The sequence below is a fragment of the Capra hircus genome, chromosome 25, assembly GCF_001704415.2.
Source record: "Capra hircus breed San Clemente chromosome 25, ASM170441v1, whole genome shotgun sequence".
NCBI classification, from domain to species: domain Eukaryota; kingdom Metazoa; phylum Chordata; class Mammalia; order Artiodactyla; family Bovidae; genus Capra; species Capra hircus.
This window is the reverse complement of record NC_030832.1, coordinates 40,428,589-40,455,906: the sequence shown is the minus strand read 5'-3', so window position 1 is coordinate 40,455,906 and position 27,318 is coordinate 40,428,589. Positions and strand designations below refer to the sequence as shown.

The window sequence follows — 27,318 nt, the reverse complement described above, 5'->3', positions numbered from 1 at the left end:
GTTGACCATTGCCTCCTCCAGGGGATCTTCCTGACACCGGGATCGACCCAGCATCTCCTACATTGGCAGGCGGGTTCTTTACCACTGAACCACCAGGAAAGCCCCACTTAGGTGGGTATCTATTCTTATTATAATTCTTACAATAATCCTTCTGTTTCAGGAGAGACAGAGTGCAGACAGCTGCTGCCAAATCAGCAGTGGAATTTCAATTAGAAAAATAATAAATTTGCATCTTGATTTTCCACTTAGCTCTCTTTGTAACCTGGGGGAAGTTGTTTTAATGAAAGCATGTTCATTCTTATTTGTACCAAAAAATACAAGGACCAGCATCAGTGAGATCTCATTGTTTCACCTACCAAGTGTGCAGCTGAAGACAGTCATAATGCTCACTGCTGGCCAAGCTGCGATAAAACAGTCACTTTCTATAAACTTTTCATTAGGAAAAATACAATATATGCACAAAGGTACAGAGTATTCCTGTGTTCGGTTTCAAAAACCATCAGCAGTTTACAGTATTTGTTTCATCAGCCCCCCCACTCTTTTTGCTAGAGTATTTTAAAAGAAATCCCAGAGGTTTTGTCATTTCGTCCATACGTGACGCAGTAAATACTCACACAGGGACATCAAGCAACATTAATAGAATCCTTCACATCATCTTACACTCAGTCCACATTTAAATGTCCCTATTCTTTTAAAAAAAAAGCCTTTTCACAATTGATTTGCTTGAATCAGGATCCAAGCCGGGTCCGTCTGTCGTGCTGGTGGTTTCGCCTCGTTCATCCCTTAATCGACTTTCCCTGTTTTCACCCCCCGCGCCTGCCCCCTGCTCTCCCTGGCGCACAAGCCCGGCCCTTCCCGTCCAGCGTCTCCAGGCTCTGGCTGCCTGCGTCCTCCCGGTGCCATCTAATTGGTTCCTGCATCTTCGTTATCGCCCAGAGACACTCAGCCTCTGGTTTTGTATGCCGTCTTGGTGCACACGCGCGCGCGCGTGTGTGTGTGCACTTCCTGGGTGCTGCTGGGCACCCTGTGCCTCGTCACACGAGGAGACACTGGAGGCCCTGCTGGGCAGGAGGCTGGGCAGCGACAGCCCGTATGTCTGGGGAGAAGTTACTTAAACTTCTGGAGCCTTGATTCCTCGGCCTGTTAAGCGGGGAGAGAGTGCCGCCTCCCCCAGAGGTCTCGTGTGGTCACAGATGTGAAAGAGCCTCCAGAAGGAAGATGGCAGCACAAACATTGAGTATTAACAGTAATAACGGTTCTTTTGGCAATTAAGGAAATTTTCTTTGGAAAGTAGTTTCCTTCCTCAAGTACGTTTAATTGAGAAAATGGTGATGCTCTTTTTTTTTTTTTAATCAAAAAAAAGCTTCCAGTACATTTGGGAAGATTGAAAACCACCAGCTTTTTAACCAACAGACGGAGTGGAGGGATGATTACCGCCTTCTGGTTTCCAGGAGAAAAGCTCAGTGGTGCCCGTCTGTGGAGCAGAGGTTTGTTTAATAGCCCGGCTGGGGAAGACTGGAATTCCTTCGTCTTCTAGATCAGAGGAGCAAGGGGCATCCCCAAGGGGGAGGAAAAAAGCTATTGAGACTTTTATGGGGCGGTTTCCCCTATTGAAAGGTTCTTCTGCATTCCAGCCCTAAGAGAAGCATCTCGTGGTACTTTTCTGTGAGGACCTGGGGAAGAATATTTTAAAGGGATTTTGCGTTATTGATTGTCAGGAACAGAGTTGCTACTTAAATTTTAACACTTCTCAGCAAGCTAGCAATTCCGAAGCTTGTGAATGAGCAAATCCTCCCTATAACCACTGTTTTTTTTTTTTTTTTTTTTTTTGATACAAATCAAAGTGCCCATGAGATGGATCGGGTTCATTTGTATTAGTTTTCAGTTTAATCTCTCCTCCTGCCAGATCTTTTATCTTCGAGCGGGAGAGGGAAAAAGAATAAATAAGGAATCCTATAGTTGCAGCAGGAAGACTGAGCAGAGCCCCCGGGTCCGGAGCAGATTAATAGGCCCTGTTGTCAAATCAGACTGGGCAGCAGCTCCTGCGGCTAGGGCTGCACTTTGGGAGCTGTTTACACCCTGCATGAACAGATGGCCCTGAGCCAGGCAGTCGCGTGGGGCGGAGTTGGGAGTCGGGGTTGGGGGAGAGGGGCCTGCGTGGGGCTGGAAGGCGGCGTCCGGGCGCTTCTCGGCCCCTGTCCTGCGCAATTCATCCTTCAGTCCTCGGGCTGGACCACGGTCTTCCTGACGCTGCCCCTTTGTGAAGTCGCCGCCGTACCTGGCTGAGCAGGTGAGCTGTTTGCTCCCAGACCCTGCCATCTGCAGGAAGAGAGGGATGGAGAGACGCTTTCTTGCGTTGTGTCGCTCAGGGCCCCGCGGGAGCAGGCGCGCTGTCGGCTTGTGGTCAGGGGGCCTTTACGTGGGAGAGTTGACCGAGGAGTCGGGGTGGGAACTGAGTGACCAGGGACCGGCGGCAGCGGGGCCAGACTCGTCCGTGGTCACAGGGCCCAGGAGCCACAGAGCCCGGGCAGGGGCTGTGCAGAGCCGCCCCCAGAGAAGAGAAGGGGACCTTGGCGTGAAGAAAGCAGTGTCTCCAGTGAGGAGGGAAGAGCGCCCCCCTGCCTGACAGGGTACAGGCAAGGTGGGGACGGTCGCGAGGGTCTGGGTGAAGACAGGAGCACCCAGCAGAGTCCCCAGCGGGGCCAGGCCTGGGCCAGAGGCGTCAGCACCCCGCCCTGGTGGTAGCCTCCACCCCCTCGTCGTGCTGTGTGTAAATCAGGTGAAACTTTTCACTGTGGTGAGATGCACACAGCATGAAACATCCCATTTTAACCGCTCACAGTGTTGTTCAAGTGATCCACAGAGTCTTTCCACCCTGCAGAACTGGAGCCCTGTCCCATTAAACAGCTCCCTGGCCCCCAGCCTTCTGAATTCTGGCTCTATGAATCTGACTGCTCAGGTGTCTCATTTAAGTGGAGTTGTATGTTTTTTTGTCCTTTTGTGTCTGGTTTATTTCACCAAGTATCATGTCCTCAAGGCTCATCCGTGTGGGAGCATAGTTCAGAGTTTCCTCCCTCTTCAAGGCCGACTAGCATTCCGGAGCAAAGTTCAGAGTTTCCTCCCTCTTCAAGGCCGACTAATATTCCGTCACGTGGATGGACCGCATTCTGTTCATACATTCATCTGTTGATGGACGCTTGATTTGCACCACCTTTTAGCCGCTGTGAACAATGCTGTTAAAAGCATGGGCGTACACACAGCTGTTTGAGACCCTGCTTTCAGTTCTTTGGGGCCCATGTGTTGACATGGGTTCTGGACCACACGCTAACCCTGATTCTAACTTTCTGAGGAAGTGCTGCCCTGTTTCCCATAGCGGCTGCACCGTTCTGCATCCCCGCCGGTGGCATACACATGTTCCGGCCTCGTCCCGCCCTTGCCAAAATGCTATTGTCTGCTCTTTGGCAGCAGGTGTCCTAAGGGGTGTGAAGTGGACTTCAGTGGGCTTTTGATTTGCAATCCCCGCCCCCGGCGTTACTGCTTCCCAGCTGGCGCGGCAGTAAAGACTCTCCCTGCCAATGCAGGAGATGCGGTTCAGTCCCTGGGTCAGGAAGATCCCCTGGAGGAGGAAACGGCAGCCCACTCCAGTGTTCCTGCTTGGGAAATCCCATGGGCCCAGCAGCCTGGCAGGCTACAGTCCACGGAGTCACAAAGGGTCAGACACAGTTGAACAGCCAAGCACGCATAACACGCATTTTTATATAAGAAGCAGGAGCAAAACTGAAGCAATGTAAGCGGAAGAGCTCAGAGTCAACTTTGCTCTCTGTCTTTCCAACCGGGTATCAGCCGTCTTCAGGATGGAACCTGTATCTCCTCTGAAGCCTGACTCAGTGTGCCCAATCCCCACCAGCCGCGTCCAGTTACACTAGATGAGAGGACACTAGTGGAGCGTCTGTCCCCCTCTGTGGTGACAGAGGACTCTTTTCTGTAAGGGAACCTTCCCAGAAAACCAGGTCACCACAAGCTGTTTGATGCCCTAGAGGGGTCTCAGGCTCCCAAAGTAAAAGGAGACACTGGTGTGAGTTTCTCTACAGTTAATTGGAGACACACACGTTGCATTTTTAAAGGAGACATAAAAGCGGGGTCCTTGCCAGCAGCAGATCACCTCTGTCACCAAGCAGCGCACGCCAGGAATGCCCAGCTGGTGGTGAGGACTGCCATCCCAGAAAGCCATTTTGGGAGCAGCTTTATTTGAAATAATTAAAAAGACTCAGCCTTCACGGCCCAACTGGTGCCGTGCTGCAGAGCGTGCAGCTTCCATCGAGGAGTCCAGACTTAGCATGGACAGCATTGCGTGCGGGTCAACAGGAGTCACCTCTGAGGGCCTCATTTCATCTCAGAACAGCTTATGGCCTCTTCTTCACCCATAAAGACCCCGAGTGCATTTCTGATGAGCCCCCAAGTGCAGACTTTTAAGTCTGCATAGCCAGGCCTCTAGGTCTTCGCGGAAGCGGCTGTGATGTTGTTGGGCTGTGCAAGCCTGTGTGCAGTCCGAGCTGAGCCTGTCTGACATCAGGGTCACAAGTCACCCTGTGTGACACGCTCAGACGTGGGCGAGCGATTGCAGCACCGTTTCCAAGGAACAAGAAGGACAATTTGATTCCCATAAGAGCTGCCCATCCCCACTTCACTGATAACTTGAAGACACAGTTCAGCCTCAGAGTAATTCCAAGTGGACCTGACAGAGGGCGCTTGTTCATCCTAAGGCTCTGCAAGGTGATCCGGCCAAAAAGCCTGTCTCAACTCTGCAGAGAACATCCCAGGGAGGGGTGGGGGCCAGGCAGAGACTTCCGAAGCCTTGCATGGGAGAGCTCCCTTGGCTGGCCGGGTCACCCTTCCACACCTGCCCGGAAAGCCCAGGGGAAAGATCTCCTAAACTCGCTGTGAGTTTCATTCCGCGTCTCTCCAGCCAGAGCCGCTCAGGGGCGTGGATGGAACGGGCCGCCACGCAGATGGGCGGCAGAATGCATGGCCCATCTGTCTTTATCATGCTCATTTCCTCTTTTATTAAAATGTTAATGAATATAGTTTTTATTTATCATTTGGTGGCGTGTGCAGCATCCTTTTCTGGGAGACAAATCTGCAATCTGCCACGTGAGCTGACAGCGTCTTCTCATTACCCAGTGAACACGGGAATGAGGAACAACGTTCTGGTTCCATTTAAACTGCCACGTGCAGGCTGAACAAAAAATATCCCTTTACGTGTAGACAACAGCTTGGGGTTGGCGGCGGGCACCCCCGGACTCGGGAGCGGGTGGCCTGCGTCCAGAGCCGGGCTCGCCGGTACTCGCCACGGCCCGGCGCCTCGGTGTGAGCGTCCGCTCAGTGGGGCCAGCCTCGCCATCTGCCTTGGCGAGCGAGGGAGGCGGTTTACGGGGATGCACTTTGCGTCCCCTGTTATCACTCAGATGGGTGCCTGCAGAGGTTCGAGCTTGTTCTGCCCCTCCTTTCAGACTCTCCCTGGAAAGTGCACCTGTCAGACGTCAGCCCCGAGATGACCAGCGTCACGGTGCGCGGCCTGACCCCGGCTCGCACGTACCAATTCCGAGTGTGTGCCGTGAACCAGGTGGGCAAGGGCCAGTACAGCGCAGAGACGAGCAGGTGAGCCGCCGCGTCAGGCTTGGCGCAGCGAGGGGAGCCGAGCATCTCGTGGGGCAGAGGGAGGCCATCATCAAGGTCACTTCGAGGTCCTCGACCTCTACCCTTACTGACTGACCTTAGCGGGGAACAGACACGAGTGGGAAGCCTGTAACCGAGAGGAAGCGTAGGGGTTCATGGGGCGGGCCGGGGCTCCTTCACTGCGGAGGGAAGTTTCTTAGGTCCCTGGGGCACTCTAACTATGCAGACAGGAGGCATTCCCGATCGCAGAGCCCCCTGTGTCCATGACATTAAAGAGCTGGCGGTGTCTCTGGGCCCTTTGTGCAGCCGACCACCTATGGGGCGGGACTCATAAGCACCCAGCAGGTTCGCAGGAGGCAGGGCGAGCCCCCACGTTTCCCTGGTGGTGGTCCTGATGCTGAGTCCTCCCCACCCAGGCCGGCAGCTGCTCTCAAGCCCGTTCAGATGTGATCTGGGAAAAGGGCTTTATCGCATTTCAGCACAGCCCCCCCAGCCAGCCGAGCGCTCGGCGGGCCTGTGCATTGGAAGTGTTGAGAGCTCTGAACGACTCCTGTCTAGTCGTGGGGGCTGGGTGTGTGAAATACTGAAGGGGCCAAAGAAAGCGGTTTGGAAGCAGCCCCGGAACTCGGGCCCACGAGCCGGCTCGCGGGTCCTTAAAGGGCAGGGGTACCGTGGGCCGCTCAGGCAGAGCAAGCCCACCCCCTGTGTCTTCCGGGACCCGTCATATCGATCTGTCCTTCCTGTCGGATCAGCTGTGTGTTTTGCTTTATTGTCACTCGATTCGAGTACACAGTTTGGCTCAAGATTCAGCAAGATTGAGAATGGGCGCGAGGGCCCTGTGCTCCTGGGGCTCATCTCTCCTCCTCTCCCGCCCTCTCTTTTCAGACTGATGCTCCCCGAGGAGCCACCCAGCGCTCCCCCGAAAAACATAGTGGCCAGCGGGCGCACCAACCAGTCCATCATGGTACAGTGGCAGCCACCCCCGGAGCCAGAGCACAACGGCGCGCTCCGCGGGTACGTCCTCAGGCAAGTACCGCGCCCGGCCCGCGCCCTTGTGGCCAGCCCAGGGCCCGTCCTGCTGAGGCCGCAAGCTCAGACGTCTGCAGGAGCCCAGCGGTAATCCAGACTCAGGCCAGCGGTAGGACTCCCTGGGGTGGTGGAGACTGCAGCCAACAGCGAAAACGAGCGCCTGTGGGCAGCCTCTCGGGGACAGGCTCTGCAGATCCAGCCGTGATGCGCACACACAAGAGCCCACCCTCGGGGGGTGCAGTTTAGCGGAACGGAGGGGACTGTTCCAGGCTGGGAGCAAGGTGTGCTTATCCCTTGTAAGTCCTTTCACTCTAGCTTTCTATCAGAGGTATGCGTTCTAAAGCATAGTGATTTTTAATTAATAAAAATACAATTGATTTCATTACAAGCCAGTTTTTACAATGCTAGTATGTTGGGCTGCCAGGTTTTCCAGAGAAAAAAAAGGTAAAAGTCTGGCTTTTTGACATGCATTCTCACAGTTTTCCCGTGTTGGGAATGAAACTAGTATGTTCTAAAACACAGGGCAGGCCGCACCCTCCCAGCTGCAGACCAGACATGGCCCAGGAGTGGCCAGTTCGCTCCCTCTGCCCCTCTGAGAGGGGTTTGGCTTCTGAGTGCCTCGCGTGAACCGAGCCAGCCCTGGCTGGGTTGGCAGAGGAACCTGCTTTGCCAAAAATTGCTGCTAAGTTTAAAATGGCAGTGAAAGTGATCGTTTCAGTAGTTTGTCAACGCAAGTGAAAGGGAAAAAGCAAACCAGTATTGAAAAGGTAACTGTTACCTCCCTCCTAATGGGCGCACCCGTCGCCAGCCTCTGCGGGCAGGGCTGGCAGGTGTCCAACGCCCAGACACCCAGCCCACGCACGTGCTAGACCCATGACCAGGAGACACCAGGCTACCAAAGGTCTAACATGGAGTGACGTAACGTCTTAGCTAAATGGTAAACGTTATAAGAGAGTTGCTTCTTTAACTCCACTGTCTGCGCACAGAAGTCAGCTCATCCCCAGCATGTATTTATGTAATCACCCGCTCATCATTTAATACGCATTTATCTATATGCACGTAATGTGTGCCTGTCACAACCAATTCACTGCTGTTCTCCAGTTGTCCCCAAGCATATGAATTATCCTCTGAACACAAGCCAGATCATTGTCTGCCTGAAGAGGTTCAAACGCGGCCGTCCCCCGGTTGCATGAGGGCCACAGGGCTGAACCCTCGCGCAGGGCCCCCTCGGTCCCTGAGCCCCCGGCCTCCCCCGGATCACAGAGGAAACTGCCGATCGGCCTCCTGTGGGCAGGGGGCGCCTGTGGACCCGTGGGTGGACCTGTGGGCCCGTGGGTGCTCCCAGAGCCTGGTCTCTCCCTTGGGAAAGCAGCCCAGCGCTTCCTGCTGCTCGAGGCCCAGGTTTTCCTCGCTGCTCGCCCAGCTGTCCCCTGGTTCCGTGCTCATCAACTAATGAAGAAAATTGGTCTCCCCTCTGGACTGGCCTCCCCCTCCCATGCTTGTCATCCCATCCGCCTCTGTCTTTTTTTGACAACAGGGAAGAAAAGTTTCCTGGGGCTCCATCTGCCAAAAGGACTTTAAAAGTCAGGCCACAGAGCCAGGCTCGGAGCGTGGAATTTCCTAATGCAAGCTCTCTGATGTCGCGAGGCCCCTTTGGGCACTGCACACTTCCCTGTTTTGTGGGATTAGGACTCTTAAAAGGATTTTCTGTGATGGTGTCAGTGGAGGCAAGCGCTGGAAAAGAGGGCATCCGTATTTGCAGGGGCTTCAATCCAGAGAGCCCCAAGACACGGGTGTACCACACAGGCTGTGAATATCCCAAGTTTTCAAAAATTGAAGATCCATGCCAAAATGAATTTGCTGGGAAACATTTCCAAATAATCTTCCAGTCTGCAGATCAGCTCTGTTTGCAAGCGTGTACCCTCCAGGGCACAGGGCTCCATGTCAGACCAGCAGCACGGTCCACGGAAGAACAAAATGGAAATAAATCACCCCCACGGCTCCAGCCATAAGAATTAGTTAGAGTGCGTGCACAGTAATAAAATATTCATAATAATGGGCAGGGTGTTTCTTTGAGAGGAACATAGGGGTTATGTCCTTTAAAAACATTCTCCTGTTTATTTCCATGTAAAGAATCTCCTTGTTCTCTCTGAGGCGGTCTCCTGGGCAACGTATCCGGCCCTTCAGCGGACGATGCCCTGTGCTTCTGTTATTAATTATGACCTTCCTAGACATTCTGTGAATATTACAAGAGCGCCTTGAAGCCGCTGGTCAGAGTGGACCACGCTCCCTGCCGGAAGGGAGCGCCAGGAATCTAAGAGGTAGATTCTCCCTGCCGCGTACAGACAGGTCTGGGAGGAGGGCTGAGCAGGCTCAGTTTCAGGGCTCAGAACTCAGGGTTCTCTGTTAGCATACTTCCTGCACAAGCAGTGTTCCCAACAGAGAAATGTTTTGGGGGCGGTGCTTTAATCCATCACGGCTCCTTTGCGCCCATTTTTTCACCACCTGGTTCTCGAACCAACCCCGTGGGATGCCATTATTACCACGCCACCTTAGGGAGGAGGAAGCCAAGGCTCAGAGAGGTGAAGAGCTGGCTTCAGACCTTCCAGCTCGTGAGTCTTCCTCTCAGCTTGGTCTTCTGGGCAGCTTGCTTTACTCTCCCTGGAATGCGTACCAGACAGTGAAGCGGGGGTCTCCAGCAGCCATGCCCGCTGTACCCGGCTGGGTACCCATGGTCCTGGGCCCAGTCACTTGCCAGGCTACTTGGGTCTGGTGTGGGTGGGAGCCAATATTTGCCTTTTTTCAAAATGCCTTTCTGATTGTCCCAGGGCCATTTATTCTCAAAGTCTCTGCTCTGTAGATGGGGAGATGGCTGGAGCCCGGATGGCGCCACACCAAGCCTTCCCTGTCTAGAAGACAGGCCATCCTATGATGGACTTGGTTCAGCCCGCCGTGAGCAGCACCCACCCCTGGCAGGGAGTCCAGTGAGGCGCAGCGCAGTCGGAGGGGGTGGCAGAGAAGCACAGACGGGTGTGAGGCCTCTTTCACGCTTGCCCATCACGGAGCGCCATGCATGTGCCAGGGCCTCCCCCAGGGCCGCTGCGGGCCCGTGTCCTGCGGCTCCTCTCAGGCGCGAGGCAGGAAACCCCGGGGCCTTTGTGCCCTTCGTGGCCTGGCTGCTCTCGATCCTTTCTGCCTCCTCTCTGGCAGGGCTCACCACACACAAGTGGCCTGTAGCAGGAAGGGCTCCAAGACGAGTCTCAGAAAACCCTGATTTTCACGAAGAACATCTTATTACCATGTCCGTACATTCTGAGTGCATTTTCAGTCATCACTCTCCTTGGAGAGCTGTTTCCCACTCCAGGCTTGGATTTCGGAGTTCCTTCTCCTTTCTGAGGGCAGTGGCCTTGCTGACACGCTGGTTCGAGTGAGTCTGGCTCAGGCCCTTCCCTGCGTCCAGGCCCTGTGGCCCTGGGGACAGCATGGTGACTGACCGGGCCTCTGCAGGGTTGCTCAGTGTTCTGGAGGTGCCTGAAGACCCCGGCCCGCCGTGGGGAGTGGCTGCGTTTGCCGCCCCACCTAGGTCTGTGCACTTCTGCCATCCCCACTGAGCACCAGAGTCATGTCTTCTTGAGGAAGGAGCCAGCTCTCGGCTAGAAGCTCCACGCTCTTGGAATCTGTATGATGACCGAGGAAGTTATCCCCACAGCTCTCGCCCCTCGGTTTACCCAGAGGAACGATTCACTTCTGCACGCATGCTCAGGGAAGACGTCCGTCACTCAGAATAATGTTACAACGGGCCTTTCCCTGTGCAAGTACCGGTTTCCCAGCTAATGTTTTCTGTGTTCAGAGTCGTGTAGGTCATTGTTTTAAATAAATGCAACTTTAAATCTCTGCCTTTTGTCCACAAAAGAGCCTGCACATTGCCCTCTCGCAGGTCCCCTAAAAGCCACTCTTAGCAGTGGGCCCGTGTTTCAGGAGTGTGAGCGCCTTTGAAAGCCAGTCATTCTGACTCTGGACGAGCCCAGCAGGGGGCTCAGCCCCTGGACACCGAGGGGCACCGCACTGCTCGCTTCTTTTCCTCCGCGCTTCAGGGTCGCTGGAGGAAAGGGTCTCTAGGACTGATCTGTAGCCGCAACCCACTAGAAATCTCGTCTGAAAATTGGGGTCCTGAGTTACGGTACGCCCTGGACGATTTAAAAAGGGATCATTTTTCCTGAACCCATGGTTGGAGCATCAGATCTGTTACCCCAGACTTCTAGTCACTGTGCGATCAGGCCAGACCTTCTTGGCGATGGAAGTGGGAGTAGTGTCATCTGGGGCGGGCCTCTGGGCTTTCTTCTCGTCTGTCTACCCCGATCTCCTCTAACCACGTGGGGGAACCTCGGGGAAACCCAGTCTCTGGCTCAAGCCGTCTCTCCTGGTCTGCCGCAGGTACCGCCTGGCTGGCCTGCCCGGGGAGTACCAGCAGAGAAACATCAGCAGCCCCGAGGTCAGCTACTGCCTGGTGACCGAGCTCATCGTCTGGACCCAGTATGAGATACAGGTGGCTGCCTACAACGGAGCCGGCCTGGGCGTCTTCAGCAGGGCGGTGGCTGAGTACACCCTGCAAGGAGGTGAGCCCGCCCGAGCGGCACGGTCTTCTCCACTGGGGAGCAAGATGTGCCAGGTTCTGTTGGAGCAAGTGAGTTGATCAACTCACTCAATGTTTGAAATATTTATTTCTGTTGAAATAAAAATAGAGTGTTCAGTCCTCGAGGGAGCAATCAGAAGGGGATGAATCACATATTTAATTTAATCTCTCCTTCTAATCATGAACTATAGCAAAACCACAGAAAGGGACTGGACATATCATTCTGTCTGCTTCTTTCTGGTTCCTAAGGATGGAATGTGTCTCTACACATCCTTTAACTGGTCCACTTATTCTGAAAATTCCTGTGGAATTAACTTTTTCTAAGAGGAATAATGGTATATTTTGCAGTGGAGGTGGCTGAGGAGTCCTGTGTGAAGCTGTGAACATTTTTCAAAGAGTGATTATTCAGTGTTTTGTTTTTAGCGATGTAACACAATAGTCAGTAACGGGGTTTGCGACTCGCTGCTCTCCACCCCCACTTTGGGTTTCATTTTTCAGTTACACCAGCAAACAGTTCACCAGATCCATAAAAACCCCTCCCCACACCCACCCCCCAAAACTGACCAGGCAGAGTGCCATAAAGCCAGCAGGTCTTACATTTATGTGCTGAGACCCAACCCCGTCATTTCCAGCTAATTCCGCTGTTTTCTGGAGGGTCCAGGTCTTGGCCCCAGGAAGGGCTGGACCCTCAGAGACACTCTCCACGTCTGCATTTCACTTTCGATGCTCTCCGCAGTAACGCACAGGCCCTCTCTAGACACAGTGGCGCGCTAGAGCAGCCCAGAGCCTGGCCCGGGAAGCAGTTTTCCCGCCAAATCGAAACCCCTTTTTCGCTGAGCAGTTTTCCCCTGTCCTGACTCACAGGTGTGAGTTTATTCGCTTAGGCGTTTTTATTGCTACCAGGCCTTGGCCTTTTTCAAATGATAAGGTTCCTAACTGCCCACGTCTCTCCCCAAATCATGCCTGAGACCTAATGTTCCCTGATATTACACGCTGTCGTTATCATCCCGTATTGATCGGCTGTCTGCTGCCATCCCGGAGCCCATAAATCCTCCTCACGAAATAAGTGCCGTCAGCCCTCCTTCACGGTGACGAGCAGAGAGACGTCACGTGCAGGACAACAGGAAGGGCTTGTGTGTCTGCCTGCGCCTCTCGATCACTCACTGGAAAATGAAAATAGCTGAAAACCCGCTCTGTTCACGCTTGCTTTAATTAGTCCGCTTAATAAAATAACAATAAATTCGGAAACACTTAAAGTGACAAACACTGCTGCTGACGGTCCCCCAGCCCTGTTTACAGTGGCGGCTTCCTCCTGTTGCCGGCGCGCTGATGGTCCGTGCGGGGCACAGTCTCCCCCTGACCGAGAAGGGCTGTGGGGTGCTGCGTCTCGCGTCTGTCCCGCCGTCCCGGGGGAAGCTTTAGGGCTGTGGGCGACATGATCAAAGCGCCGTGTGAGGAAGGGAGACCTGTCGGCAGGTGAGCGGGGGAGACCGGAGGGGCCCGGGGGTGGGGCAGCTGCTGCAGACGGGAGCGCTGGTCCGGCTGTGAGCTGATGAACTCCCCCAGTCGCCGACGTGGGCTGAGAGGAGCCACGGGCGTGTGCGGTGCAGCTTCACACATAGGCCCTCTGGGCTGCCCTCCACCCCGTCCAGCCTGCCACGTGAGCTCTCTCCGGGGCGTCCTGTCCCATGGGACCAGCCCAGCCCCCTCTTCAGCTCACTGGCAGTTTCTGGGGTGAAACGGTGCACTTTGCTCGCACTGAGCGGGTCTGAGGTTGCTGGGCTAATGCAGGCAGAGCAGCACTAACGCTGGGTCCTCTGAGTCAGCAACGCTGTTTTCTGGGCACCCTTGGCCCCTCTGAGGTCAGTGGGGCCCCACAAGGGATTCATCCGGCCTGACTGCTGGCGGCGTGGCTGCCCCTCCAGCACGAGGGCCTCGTGGATATGGACGCGGCTGGAAGCGGGTGCTGACTGCGTGTGGAGCCATCTCTGGATGCCTCGGCTCGGGTGGGGTTGGGGGGAGTCTACCTCCTCGCGCAGGTGAGAACCTGACTTCCAGTAGCTCTGCGTGCAGAGGTGTTCAGAGTCTCTCTCTTCTTAGCTGCTTATGAGCAGATGTCGTGTGCGGTTTTCCCGTCTGCGTGTCAGCCTGTGTCGCTGGGTTGCCGTTCCTTTGCCCGGCTACTGGGTGGCTGGTGGGGGAGCCTGGAGCTAGGAACCCCAGCAAGTCTCGGGGCCCCCAGGGTGATCACAATCCACGTCTTTGCTCACTTGAGGGTGTTTCTGACTCTCTGTGAGTCCTCGATGCAGGCTGTGATCCCACCAACCTCAGTGTGGACTCGGGAAACACATCCTCTGGGGCTCCTGGCATGTTTCCCAGCTGTGATTGGCACACCCAGACCCATGTGCTCCGTGCAGTGGTAGTGCCCAGGCAGCTGACCCCGAGCACTGCGCCATGCTCTGCTTCCAGGCCCTGCCCTGCCCCTGCCCTGGACCCTCGGTCACCAGCAAAGCTTCTCAGGCCGTTTCAGCCTCTGACCTTTCCCTTTTTGTCTGAGAGTCGTGCCCGAGCCCCAGGACTGGCCCCTTGGGCTCCGCAGCTGGCGGATCAGGATGGACCCACAGCCAGGGGAGATATCTGGACCCTCAGCATGGGGCTCACTCACATGGGGTTCACGTGGGGCTCACTTATAAGGGGAACACTCACCAAGGGCACACACACACCTTTTTGCCTGTGCAGCCCCAGAGTTGGCCCTGGCCCAGAGTCCATAAAGCCTGACTCTTATTACTTATCAATACTACTTATCTGCCTTCAAGAAACATCTTAGCTCTTCTCTGCCTCTGCCTTTTTTTTTTTTTTTTTTTTTTTTGCGTTTGTAAAGCTCTGACATTTCCACCTGCCCTGACTACTTTAAGGGCAGTTGTGAAGAGAAAAGGAAGCAATATAGGTGAAAATGCTATTAAATACTGAGCTGTGACATACACACCCATGTTTCTATCTGTATTCCTCCATCCACCCCGACAACAACCAGTATCTATTGTGGGATTTGAATGTCTCCATCATGGTAGTTGTACAGAAAGAAATTTGGGGTCAATTTCTTTGCTATTAGTAAAGTCAAGAACGCATGTCGAGGAATTGGTGTGAGTGCCTACTCTGTGCTGTAGTAGGTCAGGCCACAGGCCAGGGCATGAGTGGAGGGGACGCCTGTCTCGTTGTCAAGCCTGGGGGCTCCAGCCTCGACTGGAAGTGAAGAGTAGCATCTGTGAAACAAGATCAAGAATGAGAACAGAGTCCGGCCTCGTTCTCAGGAAGGCAGTCCTGCTCAGTACTCCCAGGAGCGTGCCATCCCTGTGAAGGCACCCCCGCAAAGGGGCTTTACTGGGACAGCATCAGGGAAGTAAGGGTAGCTGCTGAACTGGTTCAGAATGGAATCTGGCTGCTAGAAACAGACCCAAAGGAACAGGACCGTAAATGAAGTGGGGATGTGTTGTCATCTTTCTGACACCAAACGAGTGGGCAGTGGGTTCTGTGGGGTCACAGAGGCAGCTTTATTCACCAGAGAACCAAGTCCTCCTTTTCTCCTTTGCCATCTGTAGTGCTTGCCTCGTGGTTGCAAACTAACTGCTGTGATGCCAGCTATCACATCCACATTCTAGGAGGAAGGCACAGGGTCTGCCTTGTGGCCAAATAATCAAGTATGCCCACCTTTGAAGAACTTCCTTAGAAGTCCCGTCTGCCACAGACTCGTGCTTACAATTCATGGACTGTCTCCGTGCCAGAGAGCCTGGGAAGGGTCCCTCAGCAGGGCACATTTCCGTCCATTGTTAAGGAAGGAAGAGGGGAGGGCAAGCAGAGGGCAGCTAGCTGTGTCTGCCCCACTTGTTCGGCAACTCCTGCTGAGGAGTCGCCCGAAGGATGGACAGTTTCCAGGTATAAACTGGTGAGACAGCCTGTCTCACAGCCACTGCGGGCAGAGCGCCTCCTGGTCCTTCGTAACCACCCAGACTGGAGTCACCAGACACCGCAGGCCCACAGCTCCCCAGACCCCTTGGCCTCCTCTGGAGCTTAGCGGCTCTGCTCCGGCAACCCGCTGTGTGTCCCAGGGCCGTTCGCGGCCGTCGCTGAGAAAGGCTGGGGGGCTGAACTGGTCCCTGACGCTGCAAAGGGAAGAATTGAAATGCTGGTATGTTACGGGGATAGGGAGGGGTGACTTATGCGTAAGATTAATTGTTCATCAGCCTAATTTGGGAAATTACTGGAATGTGTGTAGTCACGATTCTGGAGCCGGTCAGGAGACTCTGGAGGAGCAGGAGCAAAGAGAAGGGCCGAGCCGCCGTCCAGCCGGCCTCCTTTCCCTCTCCTGTTAGCCACGTGGTGAGCTGGAGCGTCGGGGACACGCAGTGTGCTTTCTCTTGACTTTAATAAGGCTCCTCTTGAAAAGGTGTCAGAATACCGGGGGAGTTCAAGGGGCTTCCAATGCCGCCAGGGGGGCGTGTGCGTGTCAGACGGTCACCCACAAAGAGGACGTGTGCACGACGCGGCGTCCGCCCGGCGAGGGCACAGAGGGCGGGAACGCGGGTGCCCGGAGATGCGCGTCCCCGAGCACGTGGCCTCAGTCTTAGAGGGGGTTCCCTCAAGGGGGCTCCTGAAGGAAGATAAGGGGGTCACACCTCTGAGCCCAGTGAACTGACCCCGGAAGTGGTGAGAGCCGCCGTCCACCTGTCACGCCTCGAGTTTCTCCTCAGTCCCGTTTACTGTTGAGACGCAGTGAAAGCCTCTGTTACGGTCCACGTCCTGCCACTGCGTGCGACCCCAGCCACTCGGAGGCTCCCCTGAGCCTCTGCGGTCACATGACTGCTTCACCTGTCTCACCGTTAGCTGAACAGTTTTTAACAGAAACTGATTGTGGAGCCAAACACTGCGTCAGCGTCGACTTCGAACCACTGATTGCTTCAGATGACTGCAGTGCTTTTCCTCCCTTACTGGATGATTAGAAAGCTGCTGAAGTAGACACTGGCAGTAGGAAAAATGCTCATAATTACACAGGGTGTTTAGTTATGCGGAACTTAGACTCTCTGGCTTTTTCCTCTTGAAACCAAAAGCATATTGATTTCTGGAAGGGTTCGGAAGGAACTTCTGGAGTGAACGGAAGTTGTCTTCCATTTCATTTGGGTGATTGCAATGGACGTTTGACAGCTTGGGTTCCCGAGTCACGTGATCAGAGCTGTTTTAAGAGTCTTGCTGCTCTGTGTGAACATTGCTTGTGTGCGTGCTCAGTGGCTTCCATGTCTGACTCTGTGACCCCGTGGACTGTAGCCCGCCAGGCTCCTCTGACAATGGGATTCTCCAGGCAGGAGTTCTGGGGTGGGTTGCCATTTCCTCCTCCAGGGGATCTTCCTGACCCGGGGATCGAACCCGCATCTCCTATGTTTCCTGCTTTGCAGGCAGGTTCTTCACCCCTCAGCCAGCGAGAAAGCCCATGTGTAGGTTAATCTCTCACATTTAAAACTTCCTTCTGCAGGAAAGAGAAGGTCATGAGGCCCTGCTAACAACATCTATTAAATGGGACTGATGGGCAAAATCGGGGCGGGTGGGGCATATGAGAAGCTCGGGGGTGAGGAAGTTTGTGTTAGATGATTCCCAGGTGCTCAACTCGTAAAGAGCCGGGGCGGACCAAGCAGACATTCGAGGCTCGCTCGCTCGCTCGCGCAGCTCTTTGTGCCCCCAGGGACTGTAAGCCTGCAGAGGCTCCTCTGTCCACGGGACTCTCCAGGCAAGCATACTGGAGTGGGTTGCCGTTTCCTCCTCCAGGGGATCTTCCCGACCCAGGGATGGAACTCACATCTCCTGTGTCTCTGCACTGGCAGGCAGATTCTTTACCACTGAGCCATCTGGGAAGCCCCAAGCCAGTGAGGTTAGCAAACTTTATCCGTTCCCTAAAGGTGTTATTCGCTCAGTCATGTCCAGCTCTTTTGCGACCCCATGGACTGTAGCCTGCCAGGCTCCTCTGTCCTTGGAATTCTCCAGGCAAGAATTCCTTCCTTAAATGGGTCCATTAAGATGCAAATACTGATTTTTCTATAAAGGGCTCAAAGACAAATTATACTATAAATCATCATTCTTGAGCATGCCAAGATTTTAATTTTTTCTGGTTTTATTTCTTTATCATTTTTCTTCTTGTAACAGGTATTTTTGTGCTGTAATGATTTATTCTGGTTTCAGAACATTACCTTCTAATGAAAGAGAACTATTCCATATTTAGAGAGAAATGGGAAAAAACATTTGCTTATCCAGGTTTCTAAAACATTAGTAAAAGCCCCTAAATGTTCACTTGGGCTTCGCAGGGTTTTCTAAAGTAAGGATTATAAATGAGCACTCTGCAAGCCCCGTGCCTGTCTCCTCTTGGGAAATTCTCAGTGTAGCATAAATGACATTGCACGGAAAGGTTTGTTTCTCAGCCCTGATGACTTTCTAGGCCTCAGGCTGCACCCACAGATAGGCTAAAGTTCAGATTCTCCCGGCATCACCTAAAACACCCAGCAGGAACTGAACAAAGTGGTGCGGGGTGTTCCTTCAGGTACGGGCCTGCCTTGGTCTTTGAGGCCCTTCAGGAAAGCGTAGGAATCGACTTCTTCAGGGGGAGCCACTGTGCGCCAGTTTCCACAGTCCTGTGTGCCGTCCACGTACGTTCATCGCGTTCTGCGGCCATCCCCCAGCCGTCGTGTGAGAGAGGCACCACGGTTCCTGTTTTACAGAGAAACAGACAGAAGTTCAGAGAGGTAATCAGCTTTCCAAAGGTCACACAGGTTGAAAATTCTGGGACGTGCTCAAATTTATGCTTTCCCTTCTCATTCTGCATAGAAACATGGGCAAAAATTGCTTCCAGATTTTCAGTGCTCAAGTGGGTTTGCAATAGCTTGTGGATATTTTTTACTGGAATGAAAAGCAGGCCCAATAAGTCTGTTTTACATGGAAACTCAGGACACACACACACACCTGAAACAAAAGGGCCATAGAAGAATAACTACCCTGACAGCGCAGGATGGTCTTTAATATTTTCGGCTCTATTCCATTCTGTCTCACTCCTTCCTTCTTTAACAGATGCAGGCTGCGATCACTAAGCTGAGTTTCTGGTCTGCTGCTAATGCAGTAGTGGCCTGCAGTTTGAAAAAACACTGAATTCAAGCAATACAGTGTGTTTGGTTCAGTTGGCCATGAGTCCCTTTCAGAGCAGGCGTCAGCTGGCCTGTAGTTTACGTCAGGGTCAAGGTTGACACCGGGTGCCCAAGGGAGATACTACAGTGAGAGACCCAACGGGTGGGGCTGAGTGGGGGCCGAGCGGGGCAGCCTGGGCACCGAGCCGAGATTCGGGGGCTGGAGGCAGGTGGAGTCCAACACCTGTGTCTGTGCAGACCTCATGGGAGAGAAGGCTTGCCCTTCAGCTGCTACTGAAGGACAAGGGAACAACCAGACCCATCTCAAGTGGCTGTGCCTGCGCGCCAAGTCACTTCGGTCGTGCCCGACTCTTTGCGACCCCATGGGGCCCGCCAGTCTCCTCTGTCCACGGGATTCTCTAGGCAAGCATGCTGGAGACCTTCTCCTCAGGGGATCTTCCTGACCCAGGGTGGAACCCAAGCCTCATGTGTCCCCTGCACTGGCAGCGGGTTCCTCGCCACTAGTGCCACCTGGGAGCCCAGGATTGCGGCCAGCACACTATTTGGGGGGTTCAGACTGGTCTTCCCTACAAGCCTGTGCAGGTTTTGAAGGAAGGGGCTGCATCTGATTGATCTTATTTATGTCTGTACCCCAAAGCCAAGCAGGGTGCCTGACACGTCAGTAAATGAAGCGTAAATAGATGTCTGATTATGGCGAACGCCTGCTGTTTCCATTTCAGTTCCCGCCAGTGGGCCAGTGAGTGTTTGTGTTCAGCACGATGCCCAGCCTTCTCTCCCATGGTCTTCTCCTTGTCTTAGAAGAAGAACCCAGTGCCTGCTGGCCTTGCGCCTCCGCAGCCTGCAAACTGGTCCCGAAGGCTTTCCCCTCAGTGCCTCATGCACAAAGAATTGGGGAAAACAAGTCTGGAAAGGGGAACACAGAACTTTTCCAGTGTTAAGGTGTTTTCTTACGCAGGACACTTAAAAAGGGATTCTTGAGCTTCTTTGTGAAAGATCTGTTATCCTCACAGAGTGTCAGGACTGTTTAATGCAGGGAAGACACGCAGGCGCGTCAAACCCACGAGCGCTCATGGCTCAAGAGCTCAGCTGCAGCCTTCAACACCCTGGAACTGATGACACCGCCCAGCACGCAGATGGAATACATCTGTCCACACAGCAGAGTTGTAGCCCGTGGTTCCTCCACGTCGTGAGCTGCTTCGCCCCTTCTCTGAAAGGCAGGTAGTGGTGTAGACTCACCTGGAGAGGGAGATGCCCATGAATTCTGGGTGGACTCTTCAGTCCCCGATACTTGAGATCATACACGTTCAGGATAAGGAGAATCGGGGTGCGTGGTTGTGGTGGAGACGTAAGGAATCGGGTGTCCTTCCATGGCATGGCCACTGCTGGGACCAGCCGTCCTGCCAGCAGCTCCATCCCCAGTGAACAGAAGGTGAGCAGAGGTGAAGAGGCTTTTCTCTAGGTGAGGGAGGCCCTGAGTGTCCACACGCCAGGCTGCTCACAACCAGGAAAACCGACCTTGGCCTTGAGGGCAGTGAGAGACGAGCCGCCATCGTGCGGGACACTGAGGGTTCATAGTCTGAGACAGATACGGTCGGTATGGTACCTCAAGCAGGTAGCCACGAGCATGTTAGCATACAGAAAAGTCGTTGAGCAATGCACCATCATCTCATTCTGTGCTAAATTCAGCTGATTTGACAGCATTGTCCCTGGGCCATTAGCATCTTTAGGTTGGATTCCGCCAGCTGATACGGGGTGAGAAGGAGGAGGCAGACGTCAGTCACTTTCCCCTATGGAGGCCTGGACGCTCACACCCACCTGCCCCATGAGACCTTGGGAATCTCCCTGCTGGCATTTCATGGTGTCACCCCATTAATTTTATCTGACGTGTTGTGAGTCTCCCAAACATCAGGCAGCTCCATAGCCAGCACACGTTTCTTCTGATTAACTGTTATTTTAAACCGATTTCCGCTGTTCACATAGATTGCAGAGAAGATGGACTGTAATGATAGTCTAGAATTTACTCAGGGGTCCTGCAGATCAGCTTTGCATAATCTGCGTAATGTTGTCTGAGTACTTGAATGAAATAACAAACATGAGCCCAACCGGTGTCTCTCTTTCCAGCTGCAGAGGCTGGCTCAGGAGAAGTGCTGACCTGACAGAGTCTCAGATTCTGTGGGCTGGGAACAGCAGTAGACATTCCTGGAAGAAAAGGTGGAAACCTGTCATCGGGAGTCACCTTGGGTCACTCAGAACAGGCCACCTTCTAACAGCCTCACAGCCTCCTGGGGGAGGGTTGCCGAGTTGATAGGGCCAAATGCTATGTTCGTTCTGTGGCTTGATTTCACTCATTGCTTCGTTTACTCATCGGTTCTCCCAGTCAGCACCCTCGTGGCTGAGATGGAGAGCCGTGGATTGGGTGATAAAGTCATCAGGCCCCCGAGGACTCAGCTTTGCCCAGAGAGTGTCGTTCACCTGAAGGACCGCCAGTGTGAAGGTGACCCCAGCTGCAGATGCTGTCACCCTTCGGGGCTTTTCTTGCTCAGCACTTCTCTCAGGGACTCGGAGCGGGTGGAGACGACATGCCCGGCAAGCCTGCAGGTGTCACAGCTGAGAGAGCCATTCAGATGTTCTGTCCCCGAATCAGAAATAAAAATAAATTGCGGTGTTAGATTGATGGCTGAAATCAGGCTGAAACATAAAAGCCAGACGCTGCCTTTCCAGACACACGACCAGCCACGTGACGGGAGGAGGGACGGGATGTGCCGATTGTTGCCATAACGAGAGCTGGGAGGTGAGTTGAGCGCAGATCCAGGGAGAGCTGGGACCAGACTTGTCAATGACACGTTTCCGAATCAGGGCAGGTCCAGCGCCATGGAATCCTGTTTGGGCTGAATGCCGCTGGAGCCTGGAGGCCAGCTCTGGGTGCCTCACCATCAGGGCTGGCGGAGAAGGGGCCCAGCACAGAGCACTGCCCGTCCTGTCATGCAGGAAACGGGAGAAGCAGAGTGTTTACTTGGCCCCTGGGAGCCAAGCCCAGCTGGATAGATTTGTGATTTTCAGATGGTCCAATGACTCTGTGGGCCAGGAGACAGACAGGTGTGGACAGGCAGCGGTAGTGAAAGGAAAGCAGCTCCCTTTCCAGCGTTCGGCCGGGGCGCATGGGGACTGCAGAGAAGGGAGGGGTCCGGGAAGCCCTACTGGCCGCCGAGCGGCCGCCTGTCGGGAGGGGTGAGGAGGCTCCTGCGAGGACAAGCTGGTGAACCCCAGGACCGCAGGGGGCTGGAACCATGCCTACAGGAGAAGGAGGTAGAGACAGAAATTAGGTGACCCTGAAGCCGTGTGAATACATTCCATCTATTCATGCGCGCGTGCACGCTCAGTGGTGTCCAGCTCTTTTGCAACCCCACGGACTGTAACCCCCCAGGCTTCTCTGTCCACGGGATTTCCCAGACAAGGACACTGGAGTGGGGTGCCGTGTCCTACTCCAGAGGATCCTCCCGACCCAAGGATCAAACCCACGTAGCCTGCATTGGCAGGGATTCTTCACCACTGTGCCCCCTGGAAAGGCCTCATCTATTCATAAAACTAAGTCATTTTAAAACATTTATAACAGAAAGTCTGAAAACCTGAAGGCAATTTGAGAACATAGCGGTATGTTGAGGTTGTGAACTTAGCCAAATGGAAAGTAATTATTTCAACTAACTTTGAAATGTGATGATCTGACTGCCCATCCCTAGCACAGAGCCAACATCAAACACTGGAGGAAAAAAGGTCTGCCGCTTTCAGCAGCCGTGGGAGCGGGCGTGCTGGGTTTGGTGTTTTTAAGGCACAATTGTGTGAGTGCTGTGAGGAAAAGCAAGGAAGTACTATGTGGCTGTCACTGGGAACTGAGATTTTTGGCAGAGTTGAAACCCTAAATTGGAATTGGAAGTATGATGATTTTATCCTCAAAGAAAGAGTTTCTTGTAAAAAGCCTGGAAATGAGAACCAACCTAGTAGGGCAGAGTTTCCCAGTAACCCCCAAATAAACAGGCTTTCTTGGCGGAATGGGAGACTCCAGGCCAGGAGCAGGCGGTATGTAACATAATGCAGTATAATATATAATTCCAAAAAGCGAAGAAGCTTATCAAACCCCAGTGAGAGCTTGTCAGGAAGACCCCTGAGCCACCTTGAAGAGGCTCCCACTCGTTAAAGATGGGATAATGTGAAAATCAATAATAATAACTGCAATGAATTGAAGTGTTCCAAATACATTTCAGTCCATGGATTCATGACCATCTGTATTTTCAGAGCCACATTGATCAACTTTGGAGAATGCTAGGGGAACTTTTACATGCTGAATTTGTATAAAACTTTCCAATCAAAATCTCAAAATTTTGAGTGAGAAACTTGACCTCAGTGGGTGAACACAACTTTTCAATATGTGGTCTTATTCTTGAGATGGTGCCATTCAGATACCATCAAGACTTCTAATGAGAACCTCTTCAAGGCCTTGAAGGTAACCATTATCAAGAAAGCATTTGCACAAGTAGGTGGTTGTGAGTGCCTGAAGATTATTTATCGCTTTTTCCCCAGTGAAGAGAAACTTGTCTTACTGTTAACCAGAATGGAGACAATTAGCCCTCTCTAAGTTATACTTTAAGGGGGCAGTATTTAGGTTAACAATTTTTCCTTTCATTTTGACATTACAAACATATGTAATGTCAAAGTTTCTGTGATAATGTGACTGGATTTGGAATCTGATCAAATATTTCTCACAGAAAGTATTTTAAAATAATGGGCATTTGTATATATCTACACAGATACTGCTGCCCATCTTAATAATTTTTTCTTTAGAGTTCAAACACTGATTCCTTTAGAAATATAAAACTGATTGCATGTCACTCATACAAGTTAGTATAGACGGTCTGGGGAGTTCTCTGTGGAGTCCAATCAGATGCTAAAGAGTGTCAGTTAATGCCCATTTTTGGTGCCAATAGCTTTTCCTTCAACAGACCTTCAAAGTGAGACCCATTCACTAAAAACATTAACAACAATGATAATAATAACACTTTGTTCACAAACTCTTACAGAAACTCTTGGACAGCTGGTAGGCTTCAGTTTAAAATTAAAATAGGAAAGTTCCGTTACGAATAATACTGTTAGAAGATAAATGGATGGCATGTCAGATACAAAACAAGTCCAGATCATTAAATCAAGAGCACTTCCGTCACAGGTTGATGAGCACTGAGGCACAGCACCAGCTTTAACCCCTCAGAAGAATCCTTTTGTCAAAGTGGTATCCTGATCCCATTGCTTTCACAAAGTGGAAAACAGGTGGGACTATCGGGTCTTGGATTTTGTTCGGGTCACCATCTGATAAGGAAAGCTATGGCAAACCTAGACAGTGTGTTAAAAAGCAGAGACACCCCTGCTGACAGAGGTCCGTCTAATCACGGCTCGGGTCTTTCCAGTGGTCAGGTACAGATGGGAGAGCTGGACGATAAAGAAGGCAGAGCGCTGAAGAACTGATGCCTTCAAACTGTGGTGTTGGAGAAGACTTGAGGGTCCCTCGGAAAGCCAGATCAAACCAGTCAATCTTAAAGAAAATCAACCCTGAATACCCTTAGGAAGGACCGATGCTGAAGCTAAAGCTCCAGTACTTTGGCCACCTGATGCAAAGAGCCGACTCATTGAAAAGACCCTAATGCCGAGAAAGACTGAGTCAGAAGAAGACGGCAACAGAGGATAAGGTGGTTGAATGTTATCACTGATTCAATGGACATGCACTTGGGCAAACTGGGGGAGATGGTGAGGGACAGGGAAGCCTGGCTTGCTGCAGTGTGTGGGGTCGCAAAGAGCTGGATATGACTTGGCAGCTGAACAGCAGCAGCACCTGTTTAAATATAAAGAATAATAAAGTGGAGTGTATGTATGTAGTAACTTCAGAAATCACCTTTTCAAAAAGTTGTGCTTGAACAAATTCTTAAAATTTTCAAATAAATTGGGTTGAAAAAAATCAGAAAAAATAAGCATGCAGTAAGCAATATTGATATTTTCCTTTTTAATTAAGGATTAAAATTCTGAAAAATTCATAACAATTAGTTATATACTATCTTATCCAGAATATTTCAAAAAGTACATTATTTGAAGCTGTCAAACCCTGTAGTCCTTTCTGATGCCTTGATTTACTCATGTGGGTTATTATTTTTAAATACTCATGTGACTTAGTGGTAAAAAAAAAAAAAAAATCCATCTGCCAGTGCAGGAGCTGCAAGAGACGCTGGGTCGATCCCTGGGTCGGGAAGATCCCCTGGAGGAGGAAGTGGCAACCCACTGCAGTATTCTTGCCTGGAAAACTCCGTAGACAGAGGAGCCTGGTGGGCTGCAGTCCATGGGTTCACGAAGAGCCGGGTATGACTAGGCACACACTCTTCAGCAATGTATATAATGCGCACATACAGTTTTCAAATGTAATTTCAACAGTTGTATGCTTTTGAGCGGCCTTAAAGAGTGGTTGACTACAATGAAAAGCTGACAGCATCTCCCAGCCCGGGCGGACCCCAGCGGCGGCACCCTGACTGGACCACTGTACCCCACTCCGCCCTCCACTGGCCACCCCAAGAAATCCATCCTCAGGAACCGGGAAGCGCCTTTGTGTTACCAGCAACTTGCAAACGTTTCCCGAAGGCAGAGGACCTCTGTGTCTGAAGCCACTCCTGCGGCTCTCCATTCTCATAACCTGGCTGTTCGGTGCCCCAGGGCGCTGGGGCCTTCCCCACAGGGCTCCTTGTCCTTGACTGTGAAAACTGAGACAGTGTCCTCACTGGGGTCTAGGGGGGATTATCTGGTGAAAATGGATTTTTTTTTTTTTTTTGAGCAGTGAAAATCACAGAAAGGCATAACCCCTGTCACTTCACCAGGCCTCTTCACGGCCTGCAGTTTGAGGCTTGGAAAGAATGGCATTTCAGGTGCTAGTTATCTGGGGAGAGAATGCCCCTGGAGGCCTCACTCGGGCGGCAGGAGGCCACAGCTTCCCAGGAGGGTCCTCCGCACGCAGACCAAGCCCAGCTGTGGACGCGTGGGCCTCCACCGTCCCGCGGAGCGGCGGCTCCTCAGGGGCTGAGCCCTGCCTTTCCCGGAAGGCTGGGGTTAGGTAACCCTCCTCCATAATTAAGACCTTTCCGCCAGAGCAGCTTCTTCTTTGAAGCTCTGTCAAGAAGGATTTATGGGCTGTAGGTCTTTTTCTCACTTGAGGGAATTTTTAATCCCATTGTCCACAAATTTGTGAGTCACTTCTGATGACAGTAATTAGGAGAAAGAGATGCTCAAGGATCTGAGCGCAGAAGAGACCTGAGGAGCATAGTGAGCTTTGACATGAGGAGAAGGGAGCTTGCCTTCTTAACTGGGTTAGCCGGGCCGGGATGCCTGGTATCTGGGCCCCGGGGCAGGGAAGTTAGGGAGGCACTGACGTGACGGAGAGAGCGCCTCTCAGCGCGGCTGTGACGTGACACAGAGGAAAGTAAGGGACAGCAGGAAGCGTTGCTCATTGAGTTTATGCAACATGCCATTTTCTTGACGTGTTCGATCGGTGTGGTCTTACTTTAGAGAATATAACCACATTTGACTGGAAAATTTTATGGAACTTCAGAGTCAGTAATTGGAAAGGAAATCCCAGAACTAAGCCTGCAAAGAATGAGGACGTGGGCTCTCCAAGAAGTCACGGCCCCTTTCAGTTCTTTCCTGACCGCCTTTCATGTTCTTTCGTCCCTTTTCCCTCCTTATCTCCCCTCCCACCGCCTTCCCTGCTCTCTCACACGGGGGAGATTGTCCGGGTGACCCATTGCCGCAGGATAAACCTGGAGCTTGCAGGCAGCATCGTTGTACCGTATCTCGTGGTTTTACAGGCTGGGAATGGGATCCGGAGGGGTGGTACCATGGGCTGGCGGCTGAGGGTCCAGAGAGGGGAGAGGGGTTCCCTCGAGTGTGGGTGCCTTGGCTGGAAGGCCATCAGGTCGGGCACCCTGGGGCTGCCCCCCGGGCACCACACCCAGCCAGTCCAGCATGGTGGCCGCAAGGACAGCAGACTCCTTTCTCCTCTCAGGACTTCCAGAAAGGACGGTTCTAGAGATAAGGCGTGGAAGCTGCTAGTTTATTAATGCCTGGGTCATATTCTCTTGGTCAGAACAGTCAGAGTCTGCACTGAAGTGCCTCAAACACCGCTTGCCTCAGACACCACCTCTACATGAGAAAAGACGTCAAGCTTTTTGCAGCCATGTTAAAGTCAGATTTACTGATGTATACAACTTACTTGCCTTGAGAGCAGAGCTCCGCCCCACCCCCGCCCTTGGCACGGTTCTTGTTTCCTCTCCTCTAGCTTCCCCTTTTACAGGAATCATAAAAATGGGAAAAGCCAGCATGCCGTGGAGCCGGCTGCGTCTGGCCCTTCCCCACGTCTGGCACTAAGGCCGTCCACGCTGTTGGCAAGAGTGAGCGGCTCCTCCCCTTTCACTGTGAGCAGCGGTGCCTCCCGTGGACGGGCCAGTTTGGTTTTCCTCTCCAGCAACTGAAGGGCTTTGGAGAAGTTTATAGTTTGCTGCTGTTGTTGTTCAGTAGCTCAGTTGTGTCCAGCTCTTTGCGACCCCATGGACTGCAAGATGCCAGTCTCCTCTGAGCTCTCTCAGACTCACGTGCATGGAGTCGGTGATACCATCTAACCATCCTCTGTCGCCCCCTTCTCCCCCTGCCCTCAGTCTTTCCCAGCATCAGGGTCTTTTCCAGTGAGTCAGCTCTTCGCATCATGTGGCCAGAGTATTGGAGCTTCAG

At 52.7% G+C, this 27,318-nt stretch overlaps 1 protein-coding gene across 2 annotated transcripts in view; it reads left to right on the top strand.

The window, feature by feature from the left end:
• The window catches only part of SDK1 (sidekick cell adhesion molecule 1), a 735,743-nt gene that overhangs the window by 588,468 nt on the left and 119,957 nt on the right, over nucleotides 1-27,318 (top strand). For both annotated transcript variants that reach the window (XR_001917262.1, XM_018040596.1), the window contains exons 15-17: nucleotides 5,511-5,658; nucleotides 6,562-6,702; nucleotides 11,140-11,321. Coding sequence is in view for 1 of the 2 variants with exons in the window: in XM_018040596.1 (XP_017896085.1) it covers nucleotides 5,511-5,658; nucleotides 6,562-6,702; nucleotides 11,140-11,321 (471 nt within the window). In the remaining variant the exon portion in view is untranslated. The remainder of the gene's footprint in view (nucleotides 1-5,510; nucleotides 5,659-6,561; nucleotides 6,703-11,139; nucleotides 11,322-27,318) is intronic.